Consider the following 14,425-nt stretch of genomic DNA (forward strand, 5'->3'; position numbering starts at 1 on the left):
ATAAATCTAAATTTAGAAATCCTAAACGTTGGTGGTAGTAATTGTTCGATCTGACAAATCAATTGAACATCATAAATATTTTGGATTTCATTAAACACACATAAGAATATTTACTTTGAATGTAAACTGACGTGCAAAAAGCATGTTCTTGAATTTGACCTAAAAAAGACAAACGCTATCAAGTGCCACCAAAATACTTCAAACGTTAGGTCCAAAACTGACACTCGTATACCCAACCACCGAATAACCATATCTTGAGTATTTCATGTTTTAGCCAACACCTAACAGTTTAGTGTCAAGCCACGAATGCAGGAGAGGAGTCAATCACCCTAAAATATACAAAGTATCAAAAACATTATAATTATATTTATATGAGCCTTGTTAATATCAAATCTATGTACAAAATAATCCACTAAATAATTGCCTCAGAAAAAAATGTTAATGACGGGATTATTAAACCGAGCACATCTCTTGAGCTAATTGACAGCCCCACCCAGGAGCCGTCGCGTATAACTGGTAGTCCAGAACACAATCATGTTGTGCGAATTGTCACATGAACACTGTTATAGCTCATATAAAATTTTAAATGATTAATTAAAACATAGCTTTACAACTGGAAAAGATTTCTGAATATTTTTAACATATAGATATCATGTACAACAAAATCTAATAAAAGTAAATGTTATACACTAAATTAAAACCGTTCGAGGTCTTTACAAACCAGTTTAATTGTAATGATGTCACAACAGAAAACTGATGAATACGATTTGTGTAATTCGCCAGACAAGTGATTCGCAATTTAAAGCAAAGACACTTCTTTGATAACTGTAGAGGCGACGGAAACACACCAGACACATCTGACAGCCATATTACATGTAACAGTTGTTCGTTTAGGGGAAGTGAAGACAATCAGACTAGGTCGGGACATTGTTACCGAGACTGATCCATTTAGCCGTGAGCACAGTTCTGGATATCCGGATATCCGCGTCCGTTAAAGCGCCCGGCGCAATAATCTTCAGACACGTGATATTCTTAGAGAGTCATGGCTGAAATATTGTCGATTTTAACTCACTCACTCACTGTTCTTAGAGAGGATGAAGTGTTTGACCTTGATAAGGATGTGAGTGAGTGAGTATGGTTTTACGCCGCTTTTAGCAATATTCAAGCAATCATCATGGCGGGGAACACCAGAAATGGGCTTCACACATTGTACCCATGTGGGAAATCGAACCCTGGCCTTCGGCGTGACGAGCAAACGCTTTAACCACTAGGCTACCTCACCGCCCCTGATAAGCATGTGTTAGTGGGGACCATTATTCTTACCAGCAGCAATAGTGTGCAGCATACACAATGGCGTTCGGATAACTTGCTAGTACTGTCGACCTCACCCGTTCAAAGTTTCAATCCCAACTTTCTTTCTTTCTTACATGCTCATGCTGTTGATCACTGGATTGTCTGGTCCAGACTCAATTATTTACAGACCGCCGCCATATAACTGGAAGACTGCTGAGTGCGGCGTAAAACTAAACTCACTCACTCTTTCCTTCTTACTAAAAGCTGCTTTACTGTTTCAGGCTTACTCACTGACGCACCGTCCACGCCATTTGGAACTAGCCTGACATGCCTTCTCCCTCTGTGATCCTCCTGATAGTGACCTTGACCTGCCTACCTGACCCTGCCCACCTAGTTCAAGTCATCTCATTTGACCTTGTAGAGGAGCAGGAGGTCAACGTTGCGGTAGGATCTGTCACGGACGTTCTGGAACTGGATGAAGAGAAGACGGATGACCTCTTGGCCTCTCTCCGGTACAGTGTCCTGCCTCATGGTTATCCCCACAGTTCCCTGTTCCGGATCACGGATGGGAGGGGGGAGATATTTGCCGTGGAGAGAATCGACAGGGAAGAGATATGCAGTTTTGCAACGTCGTGTTCTCTCAACCTAGAGTTGGTTGTGCAATCGTCAACGTTCCAGCTGTTCAAGAAGGTCCGGGTTAATATTGTAGTCATTGACGTCAACGACAACGCTCCCACGTTCCCGTCGAAGTCTGTAGCTCTGGACATCTCGGAGTCCGTGTCCGTCAATTCGTCGTTTGCGGTTGAAGGAGCAATTGATCCGGACACTGGACGCAATGCTCTTCAGACATATGATATTCTTAGAGCAGACGGAGTGTTTGACCTTGACATTAAAAAGAATCTCGATGGCGGCAGCGTTGTAAATCTTATTGTTAGAGAAACCTTAGACAGAGAGCGGAGGGATTTCTACAGAATTTATCTAATGGCGAAAGATGGTGGAATTCCTCGCAAGTCTAGTCTTCTAATGGTTAATATAACAGTCACAGATATCAATGACAACGCACCAGAATTTCCATTTGCACAATATAACGCCACTGTCAAGGAGGTGGTTTCTGTTGGCCACGTGGTTCTGGGCATTACCGCATCTGACGCTGACGCTAGTGTCAGTTGGAGACCATTTTATAGAATCAGCCCTCTCCAGTCAGGTGAGGCGAGAAAGTTTTTCAACATGAATCCTAGAACAGGGGAGATAACCGTCATATCCCCGCTGTCAGAGATCCAAGGAAGAAAACTGAAGTTCGTTGTGGAATGTGTTGATGGTGATACTCCACCGCTGGTTGGCCAGAGCGAGGTGGAAATATTCGTCCAGGATACAGAAAATACAGAGCCAGTTATAAATCTCAATCTTCTGAATGGCGGAATGGTGTCAGAGTCCTACAAGCTTGGCACAGTTGTAGCTCACCTTGCCGCAAGCGATCCGGACTCGGGGAGAAACGGCTACGTCAAATGTTCCATTGATAGCTCGACATTTGAGATCCAGAACCTCGACGTCAGTGAATACAAGGTGACCTTGAAGCGGTTCCTTGACAGGGAATCTGAGAGCGAAGTCGGTGGAATTATCACCTGTCAAGATGAAGGTGAACCTCCCCTGAACATCACTGAATCGTTCACAATGACAGTGTTTGATGAGAATGATAACGAACCCACCTTCACTAAAGAAGTGTATGAGATTACTATAGAAGAAAATAACCAACCTAACATCACCCTGCTGCAGGTGACGGCACTCGACTCGGACTACGGTGATAATGGGAAAGTACATTACTCCATCACAGAGGGGCGTGACTCTGGTGTGACGATTTCTCAACAAGGGGAGATAAATGCGCTACTCTCATTCGATCGAGAAGATAAGGCACGGATTCTGTTGATTATTATGGCTAAAGATAACGGCACTCCTAGTTTAAATTCTACTGCAACGGTTGTGATTAATCTTCAAGATGTCAATGACGTAGCCCCGACGTTCAGCCAAAGTATTTACTCATTTGAAACTCCTGAAAACCTGCCCCGAGGAACTCAGGTAGGTCAAGTGTCGGTGTACGACCTTGACGATGGAAGAAACGGCGAAGTGTTCTTAAGTATTGAATTATTATTCGAGGATATTGAAAGTTTCCCGATATCTGTCACCCAAACAGGGGAACTGAAAACAACCAGACCCTTAGACAGGGAAAGGGAAAATCATTTTGAGTTTGCAATACTCGCAACAGATAAAGGAAGAGAGCCCATTACAAGCACTGCTAAGATCTTTGTTGATGTTAATGATAAGAACGATAACGCTCCTGTTCTTTTCTTCCCATCTGAAATAAATGACACTATTTCTGTAACTTACAACACTGATCCGGGTACAGTCGTGGTGAACATTGATGCTATCGACAACGATGCGGGTGATAACGGCAAGCTCGAGTATATACTGACATCAATTGAGAGGGTAGAAATAAGACTTGAGGGCGTTGATTTTGACGATCAAACGGAAGAACTATTTAGCCTCGAGTCCGAAACAGGGGAGATAACTCTAATACGATATCCTACCCTAGATGATTTGGGAGTGTATTCTCTAAACATCATGGTTCGAGACCACGGTACTGTGTCGTTGTCGACGAACACCACGTTAATCCTAGAAATAGTTGCTAGTAACGAGACAATAGTAGCTCTGCTAACTGGTACGGCGGAAAGCAATAACAACACGACGATAGTAACGGCACTGGGATGTCTGACCGGCCTCGTCATCGTTGTAGTAGTCGTAATAATCTTTACTATTAGGATGATTGATAGGGAGAGAACGCTGAAACGTCAGCAACAGTTGCACGTGAAAGTGGAACCTCGCGACGGCGACTTGAAGTATGATGGGGAGATCCTTGAAAGTGGTCACAAGCTGACACGTTCTTTGTCGTCACCGAGGCTGTCTAGTCAGGTGTCCCATGGATGGAAGTTCCTGTCAGCGTGGCATCTGGGGTCCGGCGACAGCAGCAAGTTGGCGGCAGCACACAATTGGGCGAGGAGTAAGGTGAGACATTTGTACCAAAATACAGCAGTTCATTATATACACCATTCAAATAAACCAATCCAAATCTAGTTTTATCATCGGTAAGACCACATGGGTACAATGTGTGAAGCCCATTTCTGGTGTCCCCCGCCGTGATATTGCTGGAATATTGCTAAAAGCGGCGTAAAACGAAACTCACTCATCGGTAAGAGTTGAGACCGAATGCTTTAGGCCATCACGTTATGTGAAACAGACTTCAAATGAAAATGAAACAGTTTGAGAATACATGTGCTCTCATTTCATCTCTTGTTTCGAGGAACGTTTATCGCAATACAGCTGGTTGTCACATGTCTGTCAGTGTAAACATTAAAGTAACTCACAGAACCTTAATGGAAAGTAAACTGAACATTCATAAATAAATAGAAACGGAAGTCCCAAGGAAGACAACCAAATATATAAATCATCCATACACATGGACGAAACAATAATCAGAGGATCTGGTTTCCTGGGAATCCCGTAGTCTACAAGTTGACGAGGGGCTGAAGGTTTCCTTTAATTCCACTGTCTGTGAGATCCCATTGTCTGTGCACTCAGGCATGTGGTTATGAGACAGCACTGAGAATACTATCCCCCACAAGAGCAGCCCCTAGTTAACCTCCCCTCGTTGCACCCTTTATACGGGATTTAAAAAAGTCATTTCTCTGACCAGACCACTTAACTTGGCCAGGTGACATATTACTTTTCGCTATCTCGTGCATCTAAAACGTATTCAGAGTACTAGATGTATTGAATGTTGTCTCCAAGTGTGGATCGGTAGCAGGCAGGAATTTGGAGACACGCACTGGCTTGGGACGATATTGGGAAGCGTTGCTATGCAACGAAGAAAACAATCACGATCTGCTCGTGCATCGCGGGTTTCTGTTGCAATATGCGTTTGTTGCCATGGTAATACTTAAGGAGCAGGAAGAGTTAGATATGAAAGTATTCAGTTGAAATGAAGGAATTCAACATAAAGTGAGTCTGTGTGACAGATGTACAAATAAAACATCCATCAGTGTTGTTTATGTCAAGTTGGAGAAAAAGAACATCCTGTTTCTCTATCTCTGAGATTCTTTAAGGCGGACACATGGAGTTTATAGTTTGGAAGGCTTCCATAATGGATTCTTTATTACAACAGGTGATGCTGATTTAGACATGAATGAGAAGAATAAATGCAGATTCTCCTCGCTCAGAGCAGTATTGATTTACCACTAAAGCTGAACGAACTTACAGATTGCAACCAAATTATGTTTATTACCAAAAATCAAATAGTAAATAATCATTATAGATTAAACACTAAAGCTGAACAAATTGTACAGATTCAAATTCAAACATTCATTGTTTGTCATATTAAAATCTACAAACATACGGACCAAATTCAACAATGACGTCGAGCCTATTCTACAGATTTTATACACATTGCTTGTTACAATAAAACCAAGTGTATCACTTTTGTTCAGAGCGTCATTGATTCAACAGTAAAACAAAACACGAATTTTACAGTTTTTGTATTTTTGTATATACTAGACATTTTGAATAATATAATTTGGGAAAGGTTAGCGATTATTTCAGTGTTGGTGTTAATTTCCATAGACTACAACTTGTAAAACTTGTCCTGTCTTCTTGGTCAGTAACTGGGTTTAGGATAGTGTGGTTTAGAAATCGGATTTAGACAACATAGATACGTGTCAGTGCACCAACTGAAAATGTGCATTCCTATGTTACATAAAAGTCACGGTCAGATAGCTAAATACATTTCAAATTACCTTTTTATGTGTATAATTAATAAATTAAATTAATTGAAGTATAAGTAATATAATTTGTTTCCATAACTCTACATCTTTCGACAACACACTGACGCATTGACGTAACAACTCCATCACATCTCGTTACGACGTTCAGGTCTGTCAACATTCACAATAAAATGGTAGGCTACGGCGGAAAAAAAACTCCACCATGTTGTCGACAAAATGATAACCAAATACCATCTATTAGTGAAGAAAACCCTTCAAGTGATTTATGAACATATGCGACCAAGTTCAGGCACTTCATGAGACAAACACACTCATACATTTCAAAATCTGTCATGATTATAAGAACTTATTTCCTCAAACATTACAAGACACAACAGGTTGTCGGCCCTCCATTTGTCCCCCATTTTCCTCATCCAACAATACACCCTCCCAACTCCAGGGGGTATAATAGCCCTTGAGAAGACCGAACTCAACATCTCATGTCTCGTTATCGGCGCTGGCATCCCTAGTTTATCCCCTAAATCTTTATGGGTTTTCTACTCGCCTGGAAATAATTCACCCTTTATAGGGTGAACCCTTAAATCCTTTCAAGGGAAGATCTCCTTTCAGGAGGCCCTTTGTTCCGGTAAGTTTTTGTTGGCAAAAATAATGACGGCTAATTTACGTATGACCATTATAGGGATTCGGGCGCTGGTTCTGAAAAAAAGAAGCCGAAAAAGAAAGGTATTTGTATTTTGAGGACAAGCGGATTTGAAAATGAGATGGTCAAAGGAGAAGTTAAGGGGCTTTGGACAATGCATCTGGTTTTTTTCTTCTAACGACAAGATTTAGTGATTTTTCTGTATGAGAATGCAAGTCTCAGATCCAAGTGTGATGAATCACTTTGAGTCCTGCACCATGGCCTCCAGTCCACTTTGAAGTCTCTCTCTTTGCTGGAGATAGCATCTGACGTTTGGAGTAGTAACAGTGAGGAGTCTGGCCGTGAAATGTAGCCTCCGTGATCACCAGACGTCGTGGTGGTTTGCTGGGGCTAATACACTTAGGTGTGGTGTGATGTACGTGATTGCCCACCAAGTGCACATTTTCACTGATAATTGCTCATTAAATTAAGGGTTTTGGTTAGTTTGAGCACTGTAAAACTCGACATTTCGTATTTGAGGTCCGAGTCAGTCGGAGTGTCGATGTTCGACTACTGTATCGGTGATGATTGTGCTTGGACCATGAAACTACATCGCCTGAACGAATGTATCCAGATGGTCGAGTTTGTAGAAGACATCTCTGCAACTGACAATATTCATCAAATATATTAAATCTCAAATTACAATGTAAAGCCGCCCCAAGAGATATTTGGGAGAACATTATTTGGTTTACTTTCAGGTTTACTTCCCACAACCGTTAACTGGACGGTTCATCCTTGTATTGTTTGTTTGGAAGCAGAGGCCAAAAAGGGTCCCTTCTCAGACCAAAATCCAAGCGCCCACCCGATAATATTTCATGATCTCTTATCAGCCTGCAATGCGTCTTGAATGGAAATCACAGCAGCGACAAAGACCACTGGCATTACATGTCTCATCTGTCTGCCAAAGTTCACCCAAAGATTTGAAAGTATCAGTAACGTACAAAAACACTGAAGTCCGCATACTTAATCAATCAACAAAATGGAGTTAACAGTTTGAAGAACAGGTCAACGAGTTTTCAGACATCGCGTTTCCATGTCAATTAAGTAAATTTTGTAAAGTAGAGATACTGTCGGTGTAATATGATCGTGATATGTTTCATATTCCAATATTATTTGTACCACACAAAGCCAATATGACCACCTGCTTCACCTGTACAAACGCCATGCGACATTTATCGTTAACTTTTATTAAAAATTGGTTTCTGGTGAAACGGCTCACAAAACAAATCCTAATTAACTGAAAGCCCACGTGGTCTGTGACAAGGATATTGTTTACGTCTGACACTTTAAATGTTTTGGCTATCTACGGGCTTTCTCACGCGATCGCACGGTAGTTGCCGGCACGTGCAACGCTATACACATTTAGCTAAATCTGCAGTAAATGGCTTCATGATAATCCCGCGAAATTAGTGCAGCCTACCACGCGATGCGAAAGTTTCTATAGTAGTGTTTTATTTAGTCTGGAAATGGCTATCAGACAAGGGACAATGAAGCTCTGACAGTATGGGGCTAATCGCAAGGTTATTACTCCGCGTTCAATGTTGTCCACTTGTGAGAGTTTCCAGATTAGCTGAACTCTGAAGTGGACATTGAAATGTATGTCAAATATAAAGGTTTTATCTATGAAAGACTAACATTACATCCAGTAACGGGTGAAAAGTTCACCGAATCGTGTGATTTACAGACTAACAAGGCGCAGACCTAGGGAACCTGTGCTATTCACAGTTTTAGGATTCATCGACCACTGATTAATTTGATCAATATTTGAAAGTTAGCTTCACGCCTCCTTGGCCATATCACGACGGGAGGCACTCAGCATGGGTTTCTCACCTGTGGTGGGAATCGAACACGGACCTTTGGTATGACGAGCAAACACTTAAATTGTCACGTTGAATAACACTTGTGTATTGTGATGTCAAACTACTTCATATCAGAGAAGAAAATACGTCCTGTTCGATGTATCTTTGAAAAAGGTTGTTATTCTGATATTCTCACAATCCATTTGTGAAGCTCTAATACCACATTGGCCATGTTGATAACTTACTATATTTAATCTAATTATTATTATAAAAATTTCTTCTTTGAACAGTTTATGGATACTTTTGTGACAGTTTATAAGTTGGAGATCCGACTTTTGTAAAATCAAATCAACTGATATTATAAGCGGTTAGTGTGATCATATTTGTCTATTTTCTCTTCCTGCACTTCTTTCAAAACCCAGACAAGGAAGGTATCCGCCGACAGCAACGACAGTGGTAACAGCGGAAGCGACAGCGGCAAAGGGGGGAGTGACGACGATAACCATAGCAACGAGACTTCATCCCTTCAAGGTGACAATCATAGTATCAATATTTTCGTCATATTTAATTCATTCCGATGGAATTTTATACGAAAGACGTGATGTAATGCGTTGATGAATATCTGTTGAGATGATATTGGCATATTGTATGTATTCCGTAGTCAATGAACCAGTCAATGGATTCCGAGTTAGGATTCATTGTCTTAAAGCATCAGCATGGTTTTTCTGGTGTATATGTTAATAAAATTAATTTCAAACATATTCATTATCCATAGACGCTCCATTATAAAAAAATATATTATAAGACATTATGCCACTTATTTCTCTTGTTTTAAATGTTAATTATGTATTTTAGTTGATTTAGGTCCTGACGTTATACACGCATATTAATATATATCTGTCTTTGGTATTCAGTACATGTTTGTTTTCGCGTGATGGTTGTCATGTGATCGAACGGGGACGTTCTGAAAGTGGCATGTGCATTAAGAATGGTTCCGTGCCGGATATATACTGCTGCGTTCTGTAATGTACTCGCCCATGCACGTGTGATAGCACACTGGTGCCAAGCCTAGGTCACGAGCTCATGGAATTCGTTTACAGTGTATTAGTCAACTGAATCTCAAACATGTAGTGTACTCTTGTAGTCTCTGTTATGCCAGTAGTATGAGTGTCGCAGACTTCCGGTAGCAGTCGGTTTCCCACGTGGAACCATCAGTGATTCCCAGTGATTTATTCATATGATTTTTCAACACTATTTCAGATTTTACGGTCAACGGATTCATTTCATTGGCCTTTGTCCTGATAGTTGAAACGAAAATGGGTGCACCCTCCCTTTCTCAACAGTGTGCACCCCCTTCTCAAAAAAGCTATATTTTATATTTTGTTATATACTATTGTAATAATCATTTTCAGGCAACTCAACGGACAGGAAGCTCTTAGCAACTGACTACAATCCGCCCGAACCAGAGTACAGTGTCGTTATTCGACCAAATAAGGAGAAATTTGACTGCATGCAGAGCAGACGACTCTTGCCGAAGCTGGACGAGATTTCACTGCCCTCGGACGAGCTGTATGCCGACTACTGCAGTTTGGATACAATCAAGGAAGAACCAGAAAGTCCCTATAAGGAGATCGATTTTCATTTTGAGACCCCGGTTCCTAAATTGCGACAGCCGAAAAAACTGCCTCGGAACATCATGAAAGATAACGAAGATCAAGGACTCATAAGGGCTAAAAGTCGAAACGATCTGCGCATGTCCGGTGACAGTTCGGATGAAGAGACTCTGAAGAGGGCTAGTGTCGATGGCGTCAATTTGAAATGTGGCGATTCCGTCATATTTGATTTAGATCTGCAGAAAGTTGACGATATCTTCGTCTGATGTTACTATGACTGTTGTCCATATTTATTGTAAGTATGACATATTTACCATAATTAAATTACAAAATCATCCATCCATTCATGTACATATGTAAATGAAGATTCTAATCACAGTGAGTGAGTGAGTGGATTGAGAATGACGTCTTACTTTGCAATATATTGTGGCTATATAATGTATCGTTCCTGGGTCAGACAAACAAGGGGTTGATAGTATGAACATCTTTAACATACAACCAAGCCTCTACCCGAGCACCACACTCATACTATGCAACAAATGGGACCACCCAATCATCTTTTAATGCTTGTTAGTTGTTCCTTGCCGTAGTAAGCAATATTCCCTCTGAATGATGGCGGCCTATAAATATGGATCAGCCCCAAGATTCAGTGGGCGACGATGTCGTATTGGCCACAGTCATTTACCGACTATCTGCTGAAAACCCCCCATGTGTGTCTCTTTGCGAGCACCTCAAGCATTTCACGCCTCCCTGCAAGGGACTCACATTATGATGCAACAAACCTAAAAGATCTGTTCTCCTCTGAGCGCTCATCTGATAGTGAACCCTGATGATCTCCATGGTTGTAACTATAAATTGTAACAAATGCGACTAACAAATTGATTTGTATCTTTTTGAAATAAAACTCATCCGAGTATGTACTTACAATGTTTATTAATGCAGGTTCTCGTCACTATCGGGATGTCAGTTAACACAACTTATACATGGTTGTACATCTTTGTATCTCTCTCATGTTCATTTGATCGGAAATCGATCATTTGATCGGAAATCTGTCAAACATGTATTGACTTGTATGGACTGATTATGTTTATTAACAAATGCAAATTACAAAACATTTGCGAGGACATTATGCATTGAAAGTTATCTTTGTTGAAGAAATACATATATTTCAACAATCTGAATTACCACAAAATTGTATTTTTAGTGACGGATTTGTGTGCCGTGTTGGTAATATGTCAATGTGTTTTGATAACATGTCAATACATGTATATATAATGTGATGCTTTCATTATCTGACCATGACAATTTTAGTTTTGACAAACGACAAACTAAAATACTGTGTTAATCAACGTCACTACCTTGTAAATACACACGTAATTATTTCATTGTTCATACCATAATTTTACTCTCCTTCACACGCAAGAAAGCTATAGTGCTGACATTTCAGAAGGTATTTACTCATGTTTGGAAATATAATAATTCCATGTAAATATTTCATAACTTATATCATCAAGGTAATATATTCCAAACTCCATCGAATTTCGTCACACACATTATTCATATCATCAGATAATCACACTGTATTTGGGTTGTGAATGTGATGACTTATCTGTTCGTATCAATTAATGTATTTATTTAATGTATATATGTATTGCAGTTTGATCTTTGCAGGGCAGTGTCTGTATTGTTTTTATTTATATATATTTCCCTTGAAACATTTATTGAATAGATTCAATTGCTGGGTGGGAGAGAGATTGTATTTGATTCAGTGTACAGGTATGTGTGAAGAGTAGCAGTTCAACTTGTACACATTCGATTTGTATCAATTCCATGTACCGTTGAAGACAATCAATTCCATGTCAAACAGTAACGAGTCTCGACGTTCTCTAAAAGGTAATCACATCCTTGTCCAACGGTGGCAGCCATCAGAAACACACGCAGAGGCAAGGCAAGTGTTCACCAGCACAGGAATCTGATGTAGCCAAGACAGGGAATTGCACAGGGCATCATTTCTGTTACTGATGTGTCAAAAGTGGATTTTTGCTTCACTGTAAAACAAGAAAGCTCTACTGAGACCGTGAATGTTGTAACAGTCGTTATACATGTTCTGGCAGCTGTAAATACTAATAAAAGTAAAAACACATACTAATGTATATACAAACATGTATATAGATGCAACGTCATTGTTGTAAATAAAGCATGTAGGGTATTCATTGATTGTTCAGTTCTCTGTTGAAGGACAAATGTATGTGTGAAGTATTACATACCTGTCAACGCTTCGACAATTACAGACGCAACTATTTGTACTCTGGTCGTTGAGAGAATAGAGAGTTAGGTTTACGTCGCTTTGTACTGACTTATCCCTGCGTGTCAGCCTGATGTAGGAGGAATGCCGAAAGTGATGGAAGTCGTAGCCGTTTACCTCTTTAGAGAATCTCAAGACCAAGCGTAGGTCTCACACTCCCCGAACCATAAATATTTTCCCTACAGCCTAGGCCTCCCTGAGTGAGTGAGTGAGTGAGTGAGTTTAGTTTTACGCCGCACTCAGCAATATTCCAGCTATGTGGCGGCTTCTTTTCCTTATATTTTATGATTATAATTTAGGAACATTTTTTCTGTAAAATACGTTCATTTCCAAAACTAGATTTTAGTCGGGTGTTAGTGCGTCAAATCAGGGTGAACCTTGGATTCGAACCAGGGACACTGGCTCAGCTGTATCAGGTACACTGGACCGCGAATTACAGCGCTATATACCACTATGCCACTTGTGTCAAGGAGCGTAACTACCTGTCGCTACTGGTAGCGCATGTCATCACTGATGCCCATAGCCTTACCAGCTGGAATACAACACACATATGTATCTGCCACGCACCTTGTCACCTTTGTTGAGTAACGAACACATGTATGTATCAGTATATCCTGTAACAAAAACAAATCTAAACTTGACTTTCTTCTTTTTTTAATCGAAATTTACACGTTCTCAACATGTTCATTTTTTATATGTATAACTGATTAGATTAATCATTTGGACGAAGTTTCAATTAAGCAACACGTAAAGTTATCTCCAGGAAACAAAAACATTACATCAAAAGTTATCTGTACAAGCCGACAGGCTCCCATATTCTGAACTCACATTCACAGAAACATCAGTTGGCGTGTCACAGCCTATGTTTTATGATTGTCAAACGATAAATCAGCAACAACGCCACATTATCAGGAATCACTTGATGTATATTTATGTAAATCGAGATAAGTATAAGTGGCTTGACACCCCATGTATTTCAGCCAATTTTATCTGCCCCTCCTTAATTGGGATTTTTTGGCCTCTTGAGTTGCGGCTCCACCGGCAGGGGGCGCTGATTGCGACGAGTCAGGTGATATCCATATGAGTGGGAGCGCCAAGGGGGATAATGTGAGATGGCTTCAAACCATATCAACTTTTTGAAATGTTTTTTGTGTGATCCAACATGGCAAGCTGTTGGATGATAATGGGTTGAGGAGTGTGATATTTGGTTGGTGTCAACATCTGTTTTGTGCTAGACCTGAGAAATGATATTGTTTTCGCATACACTTGCTGTCTTCACTGATTATCAGTGATCCATGCAAATAATTTTCAACACTATTTTGCTTTTTACGCCCAATAAAATCTGTTTTTGTGGATAATCGACACTTATTCTCTGCACCGACGTTGACGATTATCATCGAATAATCATCATACTGTACTTGCGGTGTTGTTCGAGTTTCAGACAATGCTGTGAACTACAAACTGATACCAGAATGTTGGTATATCAAATATGTTTGCGCGTAGTCAAACATAAACGGTCTGGATACTCAAAATACAGGAATCGTCCACAGGAGTACGGGCTGGTCCTGCAAGAAAACATTATCAAACAAATCATCGCCTCTGTCCATACACCAAAACCTCGTTAAACCGGACCCCTGTTTCTCGATATTTACTACCATACAACTGGGGGTCTTGACACAGTAATCGACGAGTGCTAATATTATTTTAAACAATGCCATTCTTTTGTTCAATATGGCAGTCAAAGTAAACATAGGCTCAGTATTATTCGTATAATAGTGTAACGAATAATACTGAGCCTAAGTTTACTTAGACTGTTCAGTGTGGATTATACGATCAAATGTAGCTCCATTAAGGAACACGTTACACAGAAAATGAAAAATACAAAAACAAAACAAAAACAAATGTGA

The 14,425-nt window shown here is 40.3% G+C and overlaps 1 protein-coding gene across 1 annotated transcript; it reads left to right on the top strand.

The window, feature by feature from the left end:
- The first annotated feature begins 1,620 nt into the window (after positions 1 to 1,620).
- LOC124265307 (protocadherin-11 X-linked-like) lies at positions 1,621 to 10,479 on the top strand. Its single transcript, XM_046700102.1, has 3 exons — positions 1,621 to 4,350; positions 9,023 to 9,131; positions 10,013 to 10,479. Exons 1-3 carry the CDS (start codon positions 1,621 to 1,623, stop codon positions 10,477 to 10,479), a joined length of 3,306 nt encoding a protein of 1,101 aa, XP_046556058.1.
- Positions 10,480 to 14,425: the final 3,946 nt, after the last annotated feature.

The sequence above is a fragment of the Haliotis rubra genome, unplaced genomic scaffold (genome assembly GCF_003918875.1).
Source record: "Haliotis rubra isolate DU_JTF1 unplaced genomic scaffold, ASM391887v1 Scf121, whole genome shotgun sequence".
Classification (NCBI taxonomy): Eukaryota; Metazoa; Mollusca; class Gastropoda; order Lepetellida; family Haliotidae; genus Haliotis; species Haliotis rubra.